The 20,855-nt window shown below is 38.0% G+C and overlaps 2 protein-coding genes across 3 annotated transcripts in view; one reads left to right on the top strand and one right to left on the bottom strand.

Annotated features, from left to right (window-relative positions):
- LOC148300316 (uncharacterized) overlaps positions 1-17,723 on the bottom strand; it is a 30,958-nt gene extending 13,235 nt beyond the window's left edge. Inside the window, exons 1-6 of the mRNA XM_088274951.1 lie at positions 16,737-17,723; positions 7,918-8,046; positions 5,897-6,105; positions 3,047-3,299; positions 2,269-2,377; positions 904-993 (exon numbers count right to left, since the gene is read on the bottom strand). Of these exons, the coding sequence (XP_088131077.1) occupies positions 904-993; positions 2,269-2,377; positions 3,047-3,299; positions 5,897-6,105; positions 7,918-7,999 (743 nt within the window). The 5' untranslated portion in view covers positions 8,000-8,046; positions 16,737-17,723. The remainder of the gene's footprint in view (positions 1-903; positions 994-2,268; positions 2,378-3,046; positions 3,300-5,896; positions 6,106-7,917; positions 8,047-16,736) is intronic.
- A 1,292-nt stretch (positions 17,724-19,015) lies between these two features.
- Positions 19,016-20,855, top strand: part of LOC148300315 (conserved oligomeric Golgi complex subunit 7-like) — a 32,970-nt gene continuing 31,130 nt past the window's right edge. For both annotated transcript variants that reach the window (XM_088274952.1, XM_088274954.1), the window contains exons 1-2: positions 19,016-19,154; positions 19,312-19,433. The gene's annotated coding sequence lies outside the window, so the exon portion shown is untranslated. The remainder of the gene's footprint in view (positions 19,155-19,311; positions 19,434-20,855) is intronic.

Below are 20,855 nucleotides of genomic sequence, written 5' to 3'. Positions count from 1 at the left end.
ATATATATATATATATATATATATATATATATATATATATATATGTGGAAAATCATTGTATGACAGAATTAAAAACGACGATATAAGAAAGGAATGTAAGGCTGTACGAGGAATAGTTGAAAAGATTAGGAAGAGCTCTTTGCGGTGGTATGGACATGTGGAGCGAATGGATAGCGAGAGAATGACTAAGAAAATATATGTGGCGAATGTGAGAGGGAAAACAGAACGTGGACGACCGAAAAAGACTTGGCACGATCAGATCAATCGGAACCTAAAATCTGGCGGTGTCAAAAGTCTGCGTAATCGGAGGGCATGTGTGACTAGATGTATGGATGTGAAGGAGGCGAGGAGTGTATGTCAGGACAGAAGAGTGTGGCGTTCCATCCTCTCTGCCTACCCCTGCGGGGAAACGGCGTGATGGTAGTAGTAGTAGTATATATATATATATATATATATATATATATAAATATATATATATATATATATATATATATATATATATATATATATATATATATTATATATATAATGATCAAAGAAAATAATAGATACTAATCACTCATTTCACTCTCATAAATTTAAACTATTACACCTTGTTCCATATAAAGGCCAAATTATGAATTATCTTGAAAATTTAGAAATACAAAAAAACCTAAATTCTAATAATAATTTATTAAATAATATATTGTTTCAAAATTCTTCACCTTTGCTTTCCATTTTTCCATTGTTTTCAAACTCCGCCCCTTGACTAACCCCTCCCCCTAACTTCCCCTCTCCTTATTTATAGAACAATTTTATATTTATGTAAATAATAAAAACAAAAGTATTTCTCTTTTGTTTTTTTTTTAATTGTATTTTTTTATCAGAAATAGGTATCGTTATGTAAAAAAAAAATTATCATACCTTTCGTCAACCGAGTTTTTGGTCAAATTGATCACCGGAGATTGGATCTTGATCCTCTTGGGGCTGGAGTGCTCCGGGGTGAGTACCTCACTGGAATAAAATGCAAAAAAATACATATCACAATATTGTTAGTGCGTCCGAATCGTATATCAAAGGGAAATACGGAAAGATTTTTCATTGATATCTCAGCATAGATGAAGAAGAACATGCAAGTCTGGGTATATACGGGGCTTACGACCTGTCTTAGGCTAGTTAAGTGATAACTTTGATCATGATCTCCAATTTTTTACACCTTATAATTTGACCAGTTATTTTATTTGCAACATTTTGAGTGTGTCCAAATCCTTGTTCACTTTTTTCTCATAATTTTTACATTTTTGACATCTCAACATAGATGAAGAAGAATATGGAAGTCTGGGTATTTACAGGGCTTACGACCCGTCACAGGCTTGGTCAAGTGATCACTTTACACACGTACAACCCATGATTGACAACCACGCTACTCAATTTTTTGGAGCTTCTAGATATATCGATTAGACTCGTAACACAGTGTGTGCGAGTTCACAAGAGCCATCTATGTTGGAAGCCCTGTAAATGCTCAGACTTCCGTATTCTTCTTCGTCTATGTTGAGATGTCAAAAATGTAAAAAAATTACTCCTAAGTGAATATAATCCAGATTTGTGAACAAGTATTTGGACACACTTAAAATCCTACATATATCATTAATCCTATGACACTGTACGAGTGCACTGGAACCATCTATGGTTAGATTGGGTAAGCTTTTATTTTATTTAGAAGAGACCATTTTATTTGGACGTCTGCAAGATGCGAACCCCGGATTATTTTACATACTGGGAGACGCCTGAAAACATGATTTTAAATTTTGTTTCATATAGGAATGCTCGGACTTCTATCTTCTTTTGTAATATATCGCTCACTCTTTTCAAGAACGTCATAAATCGAAAATTGGCAATTTTCAGCTGTGCATGTTTTCGGAATGCCCAGAAAATGTACTATGTCCCAGCAAAAGCGGCATATTTTTAGCTTAATATTTACCCGCTACAGGGCAGAAAGTGTTGTTTTTGCATTTTGAAGAAAATGTATTGTTTAATATTTTTTTTAAATATACTTATTTTTTTCAAATGGAGAAAAAACCTTCAGGTTTTACCTAAAAAGATCTGTTGCACAGTTAAAAGTTCAATAAGTGGCCTGATATTTATTTTTAAAACATTGTATTATATTTTTAAACGTTCTCCTGAAAAATCAAGTTTTTCGATTTATGTCGTTCTTGAAAGGAGTGAGCGATATGTATAGATGATAGATGCTTCATCTCAAGTTAGACGGCTATAACGGAGTCTTCGTACCTGTCTTGGGACAGCTTCGGTTCCAGTGGCGGCCTTCCGCGTCTTCTCTTGACGGCGTCGGCGCCGGAAGGAGTGGGGGTCATGTTCAGCGGAGGTACCACTAGAGAACCTGGAAGAGTGAGAAGGGTTACCAGGCGGGTTCACCGAGTGAACAAGGCTCTTCGAAGGAGCTCAGGGTGGCGGATGTTGCTGCTATACGGGGTAAGGAAAGTGAGCCTTTCTAAGGAGCTCGGGGTGGTGGATGACTGTGACCAGTGCCTATGACCGATGACTATTACCGGTCACTATGATCAGTCCGTATGAGCGGTCACTATGACCAGTCACAATGACCAGTTACTATGACAAGTCACTATAGCCAGTCACTAAGAGCACTCACTATGACCGGTGACTTTGACCACTCACAGTGACCAGACATTATGACCATTGACTGTGAACAGTGAAAATGACCAGTGACTATGACCAGTCACTTTGACCAGTCACTATGACTAGTTACTATGACCAGTCACTATGACTAGTCACTATGACCAGTCATTATGACTATTAACATTGACCAGTGACTATGACCACTCACTTTGATCAGTCACTATGACCAGTCACTTTGACCAGTCACTTTGACCAGTCACTATGACAAGTTACTTTGACCAGTCACTATGACTAGTCAATGTAACCAGTGACCATGACCAGTCACAATGACCACTCACTATGACCACGGACTATGGCCACTCACTATGATTAGTCAATATGACCAGTGACTACGACTGGTGCACCCGACACATACCGTTGACCGCGACCATGATCGGCTGGACGGGGTGGACCTCCTCTATGTCGGACATGAGCGAGTCGGCGGCGGGGGCGGGCTTGGCGGCCGCGGGCGCCGGCGCCGGAGCCGCGGGGCCCGCGGCGGCCGCGCCGGCTCCGGGGGGGCTGCCGCCGCCGGCCGGCTGCTTGCTGACCGAGTCCTTCCAGGACACGTCTGCGAGCCCCTTGATCTTCAGCTCCTCGGCGGTCTTCAGCAAGCCGGTGAGCTCCGTCTGTATTGATAAATAAACAAATTATATACAAAAAAGAAGTTTCATTTCTGTTGTGTCCTGTAGAAGGTAGGTACCTATATTGTATTGATCACTGGCCGGAAGATCGGGTGTAGTGCAACAGTAATCACTAATTTTAATTTTCTAATAAGAGTGGGTAACAAATAAATATATAGCAAATAAAATATATATAAGCAAATAAAAACCTATCAGCGGAAGCTAAACTGGCAGTGCACAACGGAGTCCTGGTTCCAACTCTAATGTATGGAAGTGAAACATGGAGTTGGCAAAAGAAGGATGAAAGTAGACTGAATGCAGTCGAAATGCCATCTCTCAGAAGAATGTGTAACAAAACGATGTATGATAGATGTACGAATAGTGAAATAAGGAAGGAATGCAAAGCTGAGATAAGCATTATCGATAAAATTAAGAAAGGTGTGTTGAGATGGTTTGGACATGTAGAACGAATGAGTGAGGAAAGAACGGTAAAACAAATTTATGAGGCGAATGTTAGCGGGTAAAGAAGCAGAGGAAGACCGAGAAAAACATGGCACGATCAGGTATGCCAAATACTTGAAAGTGGTCAGGCTAGGAGTCGTAACAATCGGCGGGTATGTATGAGGAGATGCATGAACGTGGAAGAGGCGAAGAATGTTTGCAAGGACAGAGTGGTGTGGCGCTCTATTCTCTCTGCCTACCCCTGCGGGGAAGCGGCGTGATGGTTAGTTAGTTAGTTAGTTAGTTAATAAGAGTGGGTATAATATGGCGATAAAATACATTCAAAATGTGTCATATCCTATACATCCAGTGTAACGAATTCTCATAATAGCGAAATCGTGGTCCCGTGAAGTCCGTAATACCGAGATTCGACCTGTATATGTAATAAACTAACCATCACGCCGCTTTTCCGCAGAGGTAGGCAGAGAGAATAGAACGCCACACCACTCTGTCCTTGCAAACATTCTTCGCCTCTTCCGCGTTCATGCATCTCCTCATACACACCCGCCGGTTGTTTCGACTCCTAAACTGATCGCTTTCGAGTATTTGGCATACTTGATCGTGCCAAGTTTTTCTCGGTCTTCCTCTGCTCCTTTACCAATTACATTCGCCTCATAAATTTTTTTCACCGTTCTTTCCTCACTCATTCGTTCTACATGTCCAAACCATCTCAACACATCTTTCTTGATTTTATGGATAATGCTTATCTCAGCTTTGCATTCCTTCCTTATTTCGCTATTCGAACATCATACATCGTTTTGTCGCACATTCTTCTGAGAGATCGCATTTCGACTGCACTCAGTCTACTTTCATCCTTCTTTTGCCAACTCCATGTTTTACTTCCATACATTAGAGTTGGAACCAGGACTCCGTTGTGCACTGCCAGTTTAGCTTCCGCTGATAGGCTTTTATTTGCCATAACTGATATTATTAGAGGGTATTTCTTTTTCATCGAGAATTTTAATGACTTCCTTTAATCTGACTCTATCGAATGCTTTAGTAAGACCTACAAAGCAGAGGTAAGCTGTCTTATTGAACTCTTTTGCTTTTTTAACTAATTTGTCTAACAACAAATGTGTTGATCTTATTTATGTCCGAGTTCACTCGGTTTCTCAGCGTCACATATTTAGCATATTCTTCTGGTGACGGCGAGCTTCTGTATTTCAGATGGCTTTTCTTCGGCGAGGAACTCCTTGACTTCATCAGTAAACCATTTTATCGATAATGCTTACCTCAGCTTTGCATTCCTTCCTTATTTCACTATTCGAACACCTATCATACATCGTTTTGTCGCACGTTCTTCTGACTACTCTACTCCTAACCTTATATTAACACACTATCTGCGGGAAGGGTAATTTTACCTTTTCACTCGACTTTTCGTAAATTGCGTGTAAGTTATTGTTACGCATGACTTTTGCGGCATCTTTTGGTCTCAAAACGATGTATACAGTATGGTTAGATGTTATCGCTTCTTTTCAGAGATGTTTATCCCTATTATGAGCGCGAATCCGCCCGCAGATAGTGTGCTAATAACACATAAAATTATTGTATATTATAACACAATTTTCTTGTCCGCCTCCGTGGTGTAATGGTCAGCACGTTCAGCTACCGTTCTGGAGGCCCCGGGTTCGATTCTCAAGGGGGGTAAAATCAATACAAGTGATTTTTTCACTGTTATTTTTATTCAATATTACCCTGGACTGGTACCTGAAGCGGAGGTCTGATCACCTTTCCTTCATGTGTAAACGATCAAGATAACACTGCGTTTATATAACGCAGTGCCCTATGCACCATTTGGGTGCGGGGTACCCATAAGGGTTTTATTATTATTATTATTATATTATAAAACAAAATTATCGTATATTATAACTAACTAACTAACTAACCATCACGCCGCTTAATTCGAGAATCGAATGGCCACACCACTCTGTCTTTGCAAACATTCTTCGCCTCGTCTACATTCATGCATCTCCTCATACATACCCTCGTATATTATCAACACATAAAATCTGGCATTGTGCGGTCCGTTTCCGCCCCGGCTCGGGCGTCAAACAGGGATGTGCGATGTCGCCGCGGGTGTTTATAGCGCAGACACTACTCACGTGGTGCACGCTGACCTCGCCCGTGTACATGAAGGCGAGCAGCTGGCGCAGGTGCTGCGGGTCGGTGCGGTCCAGCACGAGCGCCGGCTCCGCGCCGCCCTCGTGCCCGCCGAGCAGCGCGCCCAGCAGCCCCGAGCAGGAGGCCAGCACGGCGCGGTGCGCGCGGAAGGCGCACCCGCCGCACCACAGCGTCACATCGCAGAAGCTGCCTGCAAGGGGGGACAGAGAGAGGCCGTGAGCGACTGTCACTAGAGGCGGGCGGAGCACTTTCCTCTCTGCACACAATTTTTTAAAAATTGTATACATTTGTTCGCCTCCGTAGTGTAATGGTCAGCATTCTCGGCTACCGTTTTGGAGGTCCCGGGTTCGATTCCCAGGGGGATTTAATAAATACAAGTGATTTTTTCACTCTAATATTTATTCAATATTACACTGGACTGGTACCTGAAGTGGAGGGCTGATCACCTTTCCTTCATGTGTAATTAAATAATAATAAAATAATAAAAACCCTTACCGCACCCCAAATGGTGCATAGGGCACTGCGTCATATAAACGCAGTATTATCTTGATCGTAAACATATGAAGGAAAGGTGATCAGCCCTCCGCTTCAGGTACCAGTCCATGGTAATATTGAATAAATATTCCAGTGAAAAAAGTCACTAATATTTATTTTACCCCCCTTGGGAATCGAACCCGGGATCTCCAGAACGGTAGCCGAGCGTGCTGACCATTACACTACAGAGGCGGACAAAATTTAGGACTGTACTTCACAGGATCATGGATTGAAAAATAAAAATTATAAATTGTTGGAGGGTCTTCGACAACTCCGCTTGGAACACCGAGTACTTTGATCGGGAACGCCCCTGCAAAACAATGTTACTGAACTTTTTTGCTACTCAACGTCTTGCAGCCATTGTACAGTAGATTTTAAGTAATAGTGGTATTCACCAAGTAAAACATTAATTAAAAATGGATAGATTTCACCACAAAGCGACTGCCGAATCAATTAATGAAAAAATTGAATACATTTATTCAAATCGCTCACTCCTTTCAAGAACGTCATAAATCAAAATACTTGATTGTTCAGGAGAACGATTTTAATGTTTAAAAATATAACACAATGTATTCAAAATAAATATCAAGCCACTTATTGAACTTTTTACTGTGCAACAGTTCTTTTTAGGTAAAACCTGAAGGTTTTTTCTCCATTTGAAAAATATTCAATTTATTTATAAAAATAATTAAACAATACATTTTCTTCAAAATGCAAAACCAACACTTTCTGCCCTGTAGCGGGTAAATATTAAGTTAAAATATGCCTCTTTTGCTGGGATATAGTACATTTTCTGGGCATTCCGAAAACATGCATAACTGAAAATTGACGATTTTTGATTTATGTCATTCTTGAAAGGAATGAGCGAAATGTCCGCCTTCGTAGTGTAATGGTCTGCTTGCTCGGCTACCGTTCTAGAGGTCCCGGGTTTGATTATTGAAAATAAATATTAGTGATTTTTTCACTGTAATATTTATTCAAAATTACCATAGACTGGTACCTGAAGCGGAAGGCTGATCACCTTTCCTTCATGTATAAACGATCAAGATAACATTGCGTTTATATGACAGTGCCCTATGCACCATTTGGGTGCGGATAAGGGTTTTATATATATATATATAATTAAAAACAAGCTTGATGGCGGCGCTCGGGAGGCATGCGGAGTGCATGGCCAAGCCAACTGAATCGCCTTTTCTTGACGACAGTTGCGACCAAGATTTGCTGCGTCCTACGCCTTATCTCTTCATTCCTCACAAAGTCAAACCACCGCACGCCTAAAATTCTCCGTTGTAAATGAAAAATGTATTCAAAAAGAACTCCACCGACAAGACACACAAGGTGACTTGGTCGGTCTCCCCAATTTTTTAAAAAAAATATGTTTAAAATTGTGATTTTAATAAAAGTATACAATTTATGTAAATAAAAATTGAAAAATATCATTCCGAGGATGATGAGGGTCGTCTGTTACCTTTAGCTAGCAGCTCCGAGAAGGTGAACTGTATGTTGGTGTTGTGGTACTTCCACTTGAGGCAGTACTGTTGCGGGAGCATCGTGGCGGAGAAGTCCTCAGCCCAGCATTACAGGCGGCGGTGCGGATCTACAACACACACACGCACATTAACCTGCGATAAGTCAAATCCTAAGTTTTCTAACGCACATATCGCTCACTCCTTTCAAGAACGTCATAAATCAAAAATCAACAATTTTCATTTGTGCATATATTCGGAATGCCCAAAAAATGTACTATATCCCAGCAAAAGCGGCATATTTTTAACTTAATATTTACCCGCTACAGGGCAGAAAGTGTTGTTTTTGCATTTTGAAGAAAAGGTATTGTTTAATAATTTTTTTAATGTAATAAATATTTTTCAAATGGAGAAAAACCTTCAGGTTTTACCTAAAAAGATCTGTTGCACAGTAAAAAGTTCAATAAGTGGCTTGGTATTTATTTTTAATACATTGTATTATATTTTAAAACTTTAAAAACGTTCTGAATGTGAGAGGGAAAACAGAACGTGGACGACCGAAAAAGACTTGGCACAATCAGATCAATCAGAACCTAAAATCTGGCGGTGTCAAAAGTCTGCGTAATCGGAGGGCATGTATGACTAGATGTATGGATGTGAAGGAGGCGAGGAGTGTATGTCAGGACAGAAGAGTGTGGCGTTCCATCCTCTCTGCCTACCCCTGCGGGGAAACGGCGTGATGGTAGTAGTAGTAGTAGTAGTAGTAAAAACGTTCTCATGAAAAATCAAGTTTTTTTATTTATGACGTTCTTGAAAGGAGTGAGTGATATCAACGTGCCCTACGTAAAGTGCTCTAACTACATTTTTGTCAATTTTGAGATATTTGGTGTATGTTATCAACTGACCGTTAGCTACAAATATAAACAAACAAAAATATGTATAAAATAAATAACGCCTAGTTTTCAGGTGTATAAGACGCTATCTACATCGAATTTTTTAAATGAACTGAACTCCTAAAACGCTAACTACATAATTTTGACAAAGCATAAAGTTTTAAAACGATGTAATACATTATTTTATCGTCTTTTTTAATGTATAATACTAGGTTAGAATTTCAGATAAAACCGTTAATTAATAAAAACAATACGTTCAAATCTTCTAAGCTCTCTCCTGTAAAGTAACAGATTTGCAGATAGAGTACTTTACGTAGGGGCCGTCGATATATAGTCACATATCGCTCACTTCTTTCAAAAATTGTCAATTTCCAGCTGTGCATGTTTTCGGAATGCCCAAAAAATGTACTATATCCCAGCAAAAGCGGCATATTTTTAACTTAATATTTACCCGCTACAGGGCAGAATGTGTTGTTTTTGCATTTTAAAGAAAAGGTATTGTTTAATTATTTTTTTAAATAAACTAAATATTTTTCAAATGGAGAAGAAACCTTCAGGTTTTACTTAAAAAGATCTGTTGCACAGTAAAAAGTTCAGTAAGTTGCTTGATATTTATTTTTAATATATTGTATTATATTTTTAAACTTAAAAAACAATCTCCTGAAAAATCAAGTTTTTTGATTTATGACGTTCTTGAAAGGAGTGAGCGATATATACTATATAAAATATAAAAATACGCTATTAGAGAAACAAAAAGTCTTAAACATAAAATAATAATAAAATAACAAATAGTAAGCACTGGTCAATACACGTCTCCTTCACACACCATCAGCGAGCAGCGAGAGAGAGTGAAACACAACGTTTGCATTTATCCATTATAACATGGAGAAGAAATGCTGAGAAAGTACACACTTCAAGGTGGATAACAATATATTAAATAAATCTATACTTTCAAAAGCATTGGCTAACATGTGAAGCCGCGGAATGGGAGAGAACATGGCACAGTTTGCATTATGTACAAATACTGGGAATACAGATTTTTGCCTAGTACCTCTTGGACGCACGCTAAGCTTTATTTGATTTAGGAGATCAGGGCTGTTGAGAATTTTATATAACAGGACCAAATCAGTAATTACCCTTCTATCACTAAGATTTATTAATTTCAGCCGCTTTATTAAGCAATTATAATATAATCTAACTCAGAGGTTCCCAAACTCTTTTATCTCGTAGACCCCTTGCCTTACCTGATATGGATTTTTATCAAATTCATCAACTTCAAATGTATTTTTGACAGCCGGTATATGTAGTGTCACTCACATTGAACCACACATGTTAGGTTTTATCCTTGTCCGCCTCCGTAGTGTAATAGTCAGCACGCTCGGCTACCGTTCTGGAGGTCCCGGGTTCGATTCCCAAGGGGGGTAAAAATAAATATAAGTGATTTTTTCACTGTAATATTTATTCAATATTACCATGGACTGGTACCTGAAGCGGAGGGCTGATCACCTTTCCTTCATGTGTAAAACGATCATGATAACACTGCGTTTATAAGACACAGTGCCCTATGCACCATTGGGGTGCGGATAAGGGTTTGATTGATATTTTAAATTCAAATTAAAACATAGACCCCTTGCAAGTTGTCATAGACCCCCGGGGGTCGATATAGACCACTTTGGGAATCACTGATCTAACTCAGCAATGAGTATATATAGTCTACAACAAGGTATAGTTACAACAAGGTATACAACAAGGTATAGTTTGCATTATGTACAAATACTGGGAATACAGATTTTTGCCTAGTACCTCTTTGACGCACGCTAAGCCTTATTGATTTAGGAGATCAGGGCTGTTGAGAATTTTATATAACAGGACCAAATCAGTAATCACCCTTCTATCACTAATGTATTACGGTAACATATTTAACATATTATGTTTAACGGAAGGATGAAAGCAGAGTGAACGCTGTTGAAATGCGCTTCCTCAGACAAATGTGTGGAAAATCATTGTATGGCAGAATTAAAAACGACGATATAAGAAAGGAATGTGAGGCTGAACGAGGAATAATTGAAAAGATTAGGAAGAGCTCTTTGCGGTGGTATGGACATGTGGAGCGAATGGATAGCGAGAGAATGACTAAGAAAATATATGTGGCAAATGTGAGAGGGAAAACAGAACGTGGACGACCGAAAAAGACTTGGCACGATCAGATCAATCAGAACCTAAAATCTGGCGGTGTCAAAAGTCTGCGTAATCGGAGGGCATGTATGACTAGATGTATGGATGTGAAGGAGGCGAGGAGTGTATGTCAGGACAGAAGAGTGTGGCGTTCCATCCTCTCTGCCTACCCCTGCGGGGAAACGGCGTGATGGTAGTAGTAGTAGTAGTAGTAGTATTATGTTTAACGCCAAATGTGAGCCTACGTAACTGAGCGCAGGCAATCAAAATTTGGAGCGATTGTGTTATTTTCACAAAACTAGACTTTTTCAGCGGCACACCAGCTAATCACCGCGGTACACCAGTGTGCCGTGGCATACACTTTGCGGAACAACGACCAAGAGGAAGACCAAGGAATTCATGGATGCTGCAGAGAGATAACATGATCCCAAGGCATGGCCTAGGTGACGTTGTATATGACAGAAGGACCTACAGCCTGAGGACGAGGAGAGCTGACTCCAGCAGTCTACAAGGACAATAAGCTGGGATCTAGCCAGGAAGAAGAAGATAAACAAAATAACCAATAAAAGTATGAGAATGCTCGGTTTCATAAAAAGAATTACTTAAAACTTCGATAGTAATTCACCAATTCTACCCATTATTGGCAACCACTTTACTCAAATTCTTGGAAGTTCTATATAAAAATATATAATAAATCCCTTACCGCACCCCAATGGTGCATAGGGCACTGCTTCATATAAACGCAGTGTTATCTCGATCGATTACACATGAAGGAAAGGTGATCCGCCCTCCACTTCAGGTACCAGTCCAGTGTAATATTGAATAAATATTAGAGTGAAAAAATCACTTACATTTATTAAACCCCCCTGGGAATCGAACCCGGGACCTCCAGAACGGTAGCCGAGCATGCTGACCATTACACTACGGAGGCGGACAATCTATATATATGAACCAATTTTAGAAACCTTGTTCTTGAATCACTAGAACTTCACTAGAGACATCTATTGGTAGGATGTAAAGAAGCTTTTTACTAAGCAGAAACTCTTATATTAGTATGTGAGGTCCGAATCCTGGATTATAATCACACACATGAGAAACGCCAGAAAATACCATTTTCATTTTTATTATTAAGCTTATAATTAGACCAGATAATTTATTTACAACATTTTGAGTGTGTCCAAATACTTGTTCACAAAATCTGGATTATCTCCAATTTTTATTATTATTTAGTTATTTTCGTATTGTTTTTTGACATCTCATCAAAGATGAAGAAGAATATGGAAGTCTGGGCATTTACGGGGCTGACGACCGTCATAGGCTGGTTTACGTGATCACTTTACACACGTGTAACATTCACCAATTCTACCCATTATTGACAACCGACACTACTCAAATTCTTGGAAGTTCTATATATATATGAACCAATTTTAGAAACCTTGTTCTTGAATCACTAGAACCGTAAATGCCCAGACTTCCATATTCTTTTTCATCTTTGATGAGATGTTAAAAAATAATAGTATAATTGTCGCCTACCTTAGATACCATCTTTAGATAAAATATTATGAAACGGACAATTTTCCCATTTTTTTAGACAGTTACTTTACAGTTTATTGTAGCTGCAGACAGTTGGTAGAATTCCATATTGAATTGTTGGGTATTATTTGTCCGCCTCTGTAGTGTAATAGTCAGCACGCTCGACTACGGTTCTGGAGGTCCCAGGTTCGATTCCCAGGGGGGTCAAATAAATATAAGTGATTTTTTCACTGTAATATTTATTCAATATTACCCTGGACTGGTACCGGAAGTGGAGGGCTGATCACCTTTCCTTCGTGTGTAAACGATCAAAATAACACTGCGTTTATATGAAGCAGTGCCCTAAGCGCCATTGGGGTGCGGATAAGGGTTTTATTATTATTATTATTAATATTTATTCAATATTACCCTGGACTGGTAACCTGAAGCGGAGGGCTGATCACCTTTCCTTCGTGTGTAAACGATCAAGATAACACTGTGAAGCATTCATATGAATCAGTTCCCTATGCACCATTGGGGTGCGGATAGGGGTTTTATTATATTATTATTATTATTATTTCCAAAATAAAACAAGGTTTATTGGATTGAATTCTACATTTATTTATGTATATGTTAATACGTGACGCGTTTCCTCTTCTTAGGACATTATCAAACACAGTTATTCAGAATTGAAAAAAAAACAGGATACACAAACCGATAATGACGTCATCTGAATTTTTGACCTATCCCCGCTCTCTGATTGGCTGATGTGGGTCAGAAGGCAAGTTCCATGAATATAGCGGAATTTGAAATACAACGCTGTTTTTAAGTATTTTTTAGCAGGGTTTTCTAGTATATAAATATTTTGAATGTGTGACAAAACGATGTATGATAGATGTGCGAATAGTGAAATAAGGAAGGAATGCAAAGCTGAGATAAGCATTATCCATCAAATTAAGAAAGGTGTGATGAGATGGTTTGGACATGTAGAACGAATGAATGAGGAAAGAACGGTAAAACAAATTTATGAGGCGAATGTTAGCGGGAAAAGAAGCAGAGGAAGACCGAGAAAAACATGGCACGATCAGGTATGCCAAGTACTTGAAAGTGGTCAGGTTGGGAGTCGTAACAATCGGCGGGTATGCATGAGGAGATGCATGAACGTGGAAGAGGCGAAGAATGTTTGCAAGGACAGAGTGTTGTGGCGCTCTATTCTCTCTGCCTACCCCTGCGGGGAAGCGGCGTGATGGTTAGTTAGTTACCAACTTTTTCTTTTTCATCTTTTTACTAATTAATTTTTTAATTTATCGTTTTCTGTAAGGGTCAAATCTTCGTAGTTTATATTCTTCAATCTTCTTCAAACCCTTGTCCGCACCCGATGGTGCATAGGGCACTGCATCATTTAAACGCAGTGTCATCTTGATCGTTAGCACATGGAGGAGAGGTGATCGGCCCTCTACGCTTTATGTACTAGTCCAGGGTAATATACCCCTGCGGGGAAGCGGCGTGACGGTTAGTTAGTTAGTTAGTTAGAAAAGGGAGTTATGTAAAGCTGTGATATTCTTCAAACAGACACATTTTTACATGTCAGGGTTAGTCACAAATTGACGCAAATATAATAGGCACGAAAGTATTGCAAACCCAAATAATTATCCTACAACATTTTGAGTGTGTCCAAATACTTGTTCACAAAATCTGGATTATCTCCAATTACAGGAGTTATTTTCATATTATTTTTTGACATCTCATCAAAGATGAAGAAGAATATGGAAGTCTGGGCATTTACGGGGCTTACGACCGATATCACCAATAGATGTCTCTAGTGAAGTTCTAGTGATTCATGAACAAGGTTTCTAAATTGGTTCATATATATAGAACTTCCAAGAATTTGAGTAGTGTGGTTGTCAATAATGGGTAGAATTGGTGAATGTTACACGTGTGTAAAGTGATCACTCAAACCAGCCTATGACGGTCGTAAGCCCCGTAAATGCCCAGACTTCCATATTCTTCTTCATCTTTGATGAGATGTCAAAAAATAATACCAAATAATTGTGTATATTTTTATTCACATTATTAATGACATTATGTCAATTAAACAAACATTTTGTCCGCCTCCGTAGTGTAATGGTCAGCACGCTCGGCTACCGTCCTGGAGGTCCCGGGTTCGATTCCCAGGGGGTGGGGGTCAAATAAATATAATAATAATAATAAATCCCTTACCGCACCCCAATGGTGCATAGGGCACTGCTTCATATAAACGCAGTGTTATCTCGGTCGATTACACATGAAGGAAAGGTGATCAGCCCTCCACTTCAGGTACCAGTCCAGTGTAATATTGAATAAATATTACAGTGAAAAAATCACTTATATTTTTTAAACCCCCCTGGGAATCGAACCCGGGACCTCCAGAACGGTAGGCGAGCATGCTGACCATTACACTACGGAGGCGGACAGAGGAGACATATAAGGGATTTTTTTCACTGTAATATTTATTCAATATTACCCTGGAATGGTACCTGAAGCGGAGGGCTGATAACCTTTCCTTCGTGTGTAAACGATCAAGATAACACTGCGTTTGTATGATGCAGTGCCCTATGCACCATTGGGGTGCGGATAAGGGTTTATTATTATTATGTCAATATCGTGCGATCCACAAATGGCATTGTATCTACAAATATAGTTAACTCATCAAAGATGAAGAAGGATATCGAAGTTTGGGCATTTACGGGGCTGACGACCGTCATGGGCTGGTTTAAGTGATCACTTTACACACGTGTAGCATTCTCCAATTCTACCCATTATTGACGACCACACTAGTCAAATTCTTAGAAGTTCTATACATACCGCTCACTCCTTTCAAGAACGTCATAAATCAAAAAACTTGATTTTTCAGGAGAACGTTTTTTTAAGTTTAAAAATATAATACAATGTATTAAAAATAAATATCAAGCCACTTATCGAACTTTTTACTTTGCAACTGATCTTTTTACGTAAAACCTGAAGGTTTTTTCTCCATTTGAAAAATGTTTAGTATATTTAAATAAATAATTAAACAATACCTTTTCTACAAAATGCGAAAACAACACTTTCTGCCCTGTAGCGGGTAAATATTAAGTTTTAAAAATGCCGCTTTTTCTGGGATATAGTAAATTTTCTGGGCATTCCAAAAACATGCACAACTGAAAATTGACGATTTTTGATTTATGCTGTTCTTGAAAGGAGTGAGCGATATATGAACCAATTTTGAAACTTTGTTCTTGAATCACTAGAACTTCACTAGAGACATCTATTGGTGAGATGAAAAGAAGCCTTTTTATTGAGCAGAAACTCTTATATTAGTATGTGAGGTCCGAATCCTGGATTATAATCACACACATGAGAAACGCCAGAAAATATCATTTATATTTATATTATTTTAGCTTATAATTTGATCAGTTAATTTATTCACAAATATGAAGCAGTTATTATTCAAATTAGTTTTAAAACATCTCAACAAAGATGAAGAAGAATATGGAAGTCTGGGCATTTCGGTCGCAAGCCCCCTAAATGCGCAGACTTCCATATTCTTCTTCATCTTTGATGAGATGTCAAAAAATAATTAATATTGTGTCATTACAACTATATGGGAAAGAAAATGGAGGTGTATTTGTAAGATGGAATACAATGTTTCAAGTTTTAATACTACCACAAGGCTGTACATGTCAATTTTAACATGTAAACACACCGCCATAAAAAGTGTATGGGTATAATTTTTAAGGTTATTTTGCGCAAAATATGACTTGCCCAGAGAACTGTGATAAGAAACCTAATTTGTGAATGCAAATGAATAAGAATATAAATGAACGACGAAGAAATTAGTGAAAATTTCAAATTTCCAAGGAAAAAAATCAAGACTTGTATTAGAAAATGCTACACTTTCTTTTAAAGCATACGTACTTTTTTTAACTGGTTTTCCCACAACATACTTCTTACGAGTTTATTTGAGTTCAAATAAAGATTGATAAACAATTGAGCGTCGGAAATTTAACAGAAGAAAGTCGTTTTGAAAAAAAATATACGGTTTTCCAAAAATCTAATTACAATTCTTATTATGTGGCAAGTCTAATTTAGCCTTTCGAATTTTGGAAATCGTAAGACCGCAGCGACGTCGGTCAAATTCGAAATGGCATCCGTAATAAGGTGAATTGAAAGATTACAACAAAATTTAAGCGAATAAAGTACAATTAATGCAGTAAACTAACCATCAAAGATGTCGAGCCGCCTGGGAAACTTCAAAAAACATAAGTCACTCACAAAACGGAACTTCACATTTGATTTTTTTTTTCAAAAACACACACAAAACTTTGCGATTAGGTTCTCAAAAGTTGACACACAGAGTAAAACGCGAGAGTCGAGTGGATACGATTAATTTCAATTAACTTCAGGAAACCACGGAGTTATAATTTGTAAAAAACAACCCGAACTTCAAGCCGCTGTCACAACTCGCCGAATACATTTCGATTTTACTGCGCTGTGGTAATTTTGAAAAACTCGTAAACGGTAAAAATCAATACCGCTTTCACATGCCCAACAATTGTAAACTTATGTATTTTTTTTCGTAAAAAACGTAATAAAAACAACACAGCCACACGATACAACGCGAACGCTAGCTGTCAGACGTACAGACATAACGGAACTCCTCATACCGGAGCAATTCGGTCCCTGTTCCGTTTGTAATCGCAGCCATTTGAGCCGAATACTCCGAATTATTTTATAATCTGTTAAAATTGCTATTAAATATTTATTTATTAATCACTTTTGAAAGCGGTGTACTCTACGCTTAACTTGTCGGAAAACTGCGCACAGGAAAGTCGGCTCTATTCGCGACGTCTATAGAGACCATTGTCCGCGAACGCGAAAACGCACGGACGGGCTCATTCGCTTCTTGCAATTTCGGATTTTGGTTCGCGGAGGTCGCTCGTTCGTGAAAAATGACAAAATAAAAAATACATTAGGCAGTGGCTCGGCTGGCGGAGTAGCAATTTTGAGTTTCATGCAGCGTTTGACCGGCGTAATTTTTACGTTATTTGAAAAGGCCGCCCGACCGAGTTAGTGGAGCCGTTCGGACGGCATCCAATGACCCGGGCAGCGCCGGGACACTCACAAAAAGGTCCTATACAAATGTCGCGTCACATTTGGAAGAAAATATATGCGAGTGTTGTTGCCTAGAATTTTTACTCATGAATTACATTAAATTATAGTAACGTTAAACATAAAGAGTAAATCCACTCACGAGCAGGCATAGGCTATGAAACTTAAAAAGTTGAAGCCTGAGCAGGGTCATGATAAGCGGTGTTGCATAAGCCGTAGCTAGATTTCAAAGTCACTTGGACCTTAGGTAATTAAAAAAAATGCAAGAAAATATTAATATATCTGTTTTATGTATATATTAGGTTAAAATGGATAAAAACAATAAAAAAAATGTTAAAAGAACTCCACCGACAAGACACACAAGGTGGCTTGGTGGGTCTCTGCAAAAAATATTTTAAGTATGTTTATAATTGTGATAGTTTTGACATGTGGAACGTATGAGTGAGGAAAGAACGGTTAAACAAATTTATGAGGCGAATGTAGTTGGAAAAAGAAGCAGTGGAAGACCAAGAAAACTTGGCACAATCAGGTATGTCAAATACTTGAAAGCGGCCGGGTCCAGGAGTCGTAATAATCGTCGGGTATGTATGAGGAGATGCATGAATGTAGAAGAGACGAAGAATGTTTCCAAAACAGAGTGGTGTGGCGTTCGATTCTCTCTGCCTACCCCTGCGGAGAAGCGGCGTTGTTATCAAGTTGAAATACCTTTAAAATTAAAAATTGATTTTTATAAACAATATTTTGTAAATCTCCGCCCTTTTGACTAAGTTGCCTGCGTTTCCATTCGCCTGACACCGTCCGGATCCTATTCAAAATTGTACTAAATCAACTCAAAATTGTACGCGCGTACAATGTTGTCGCTTTTCGAAGTTTTTTCGCTTCGAGCACGCGGCAACAGTGTTTTTTGACTACGCCAACCAAAATCAATAATCTAAAAATTAGTTTATTTTAAATCTGGCGGCGTCATCGTCGTTTTTGTTTGCCCGCCGATAAGAATAGACACCATTTTTTGGGATGGAATTTTTTTACACGCACACATACACTCTTTACAGACACTTGCGAGCCATTTCCGCTCCACTGGGTGCCGTGGATATATTTTGAAAAGACTTCTTAGGAAATTTGTTATCTCGACTATTTTGTGATTTGTTGATTTGTTCAGGCGACACTTCCGCTAGGTTCTAGCTATTGTCGGCCGTTCGTAATTAAAATATTGCTCTGTAAGTACGGCTAATTATGCCGGTAATTTCTAATTAAGCGTGGCTAGCACATTAGTATGTAGCTCGTTCAAAATTCGGCTTCTGTGTCGGTATTTTTCATTCAAATTTCGTTTTTAAAACGTGTTTATTACGATTTTAACTGGAAATTGATCGAAATGAACGCATGTATGCAAGTACTTATTTAGAATAATAAACGAATGACAGTAATTCATATGTACTTGTTCGGAATTAGTTGAAAATTAATTGTTTCTTACTATTTTAACTGAAAATGGATATAAATGAACGCATGTATGCGTAATACATAAATAATAGGTACGTATCCCAATTCAGTTAAAAATTATGTTTTTCTTACAATTTTTACTATATATAGATCGAAATAAACCACATATATATTCATACATTAATTTATATTGAGAAATTATGATATTTTGAACGAATGACGCATTAATTAATTTATTTATTTGTACAGAAAAGAAATAAGTGCATTGGCGCGCTTATTGCTAAAAAGCAATATCTTCCGACCAACCAAAAACAGACTAGTGATATTGGTCAAAACGTTTGATACCATATATAGCTGTTTGCCATCAGAGGGTAGGTAGTACTTGAACATTTAAAAAACAACATAAATTACAAATTGATGATAATAAGGAAGGCAAAGGAAGAAGGGAGTTTAGGGAAGGAGGTAGAGGGAGGAGGTTTGATGGACAGTTAGGATTCTAATGACAGATAGTAATGTCTCAGACGTTTCTTGCAAGTTATTAGAGAAGGTGCATTTGTTTACGCGGAGAGGTAATTCATTCCATAGTCTGGCCGCTTGGACAGAGAAGGAATTACTGAAGAATGATGTGTTATGGCGAGGAATGGAAAGTGTCCTTTCTTGGGAAGAAGGAAGTGATAGACCATGATCTGAGAGGTATACAAAGTTTTCAGCCAGATATTTAGGTGCATTGGAACTGTGAAGATTATTATAAAGTAGCGTGAGAGATTGAAGAATTATGCGCTGGTTGATTACACATTCTAAATTAGTTAAATACTTAGTTTTTCTCATAATTTTTACTATACACACACTTGTATAGACAGAAATATCCTAACGAATAATTTTCGAATGAGAAATAATGATATTTCAAATGAATGACGCATTGATTGATATTTATACAAAGTGTCCCATATTTTTTTTTGAATTACCTAACGTCCAAGTGACTCTGAAATCTAGCTACGGCTTATGCAACACCGTTTATCATGTCCCTACTCAGGCTTCAACTTTAAAAGTTTCATAGCCTATGCCTACTTGTGAGTGGATTTACTCTTTATGTTTAAAGTTACTATAATTTCATGTAATTCATGAGTGAAAATTATAGGCAAAAACACTCGCTAAAGTGTCCCATAATCCAACGTATTCCTTTTAAGGGGTGTTAGGCCAGCTTATGGCTCACCTAAAAATGAAAATACCGCTCACTCCTTTCAAGAACGTCATAAATCAAAAATCGACAATTTTAAGTTGTGCATGCTTTCAAAATGTCCAGAAAATGTACTATATCCCAGCAAAAGCGGCATATTTTTAACTTAATATTTACCCGCTACAGGGCAAAAAGTGTTGTTTTTGCATTTTGAAGAAAAGTTATTGTTTAATTATTTTTTTTTAAATTTACTAAATATTTTTCAAATGGAGAAATAACCATCAGGTTTTACCCAAAAAGATCTGTTGCACAGTAAAAAGTTCAATAAGTGGCTTGATATTTATTTTTAATACATTGTATTTTATTTTTAAACCTTAAAAACGTTCTCCTGAAAAATCAAGTTTTTTGATTTATGACGTTCTTGAAAGGAGTGAGCGATATGACCTCAGTAAAAGTGCCCTAGTTTTCAAGATACTTCCACTTATATGAATTTCCCGAACATCTTCGCCTTTAGATCAGTTTTTCGAGTGCCATTTTTTAAATTTGTCATATTTTTGGATTTTAATTTATGTTTCATAATACTGAATAACTATTCTGTTGATCACAGTCCAAAATA

The sequence above is a fragment of the Brachycentrus maculatus genome, unplaced genomic scaffold (genome assembly GCF_059751285.1).
Source record: "Brachycentrus maculatus isolate JH-2025_06_01 unplaced genomic scaffold, ASM5975128v1 h1tg000750l, whole genome shotgun sequence".
In the NCBI taxonomy this organism is placed as follows: Eukaryota; Metazoa; Arthropoda; class Insecta; order Trichoptera; family Brachycentridae; genus Brachycentrus; species Brachycentrus maculatus.
This window is presented reverse-complemented; position numbering and strand designations above follow the sequence as displayed.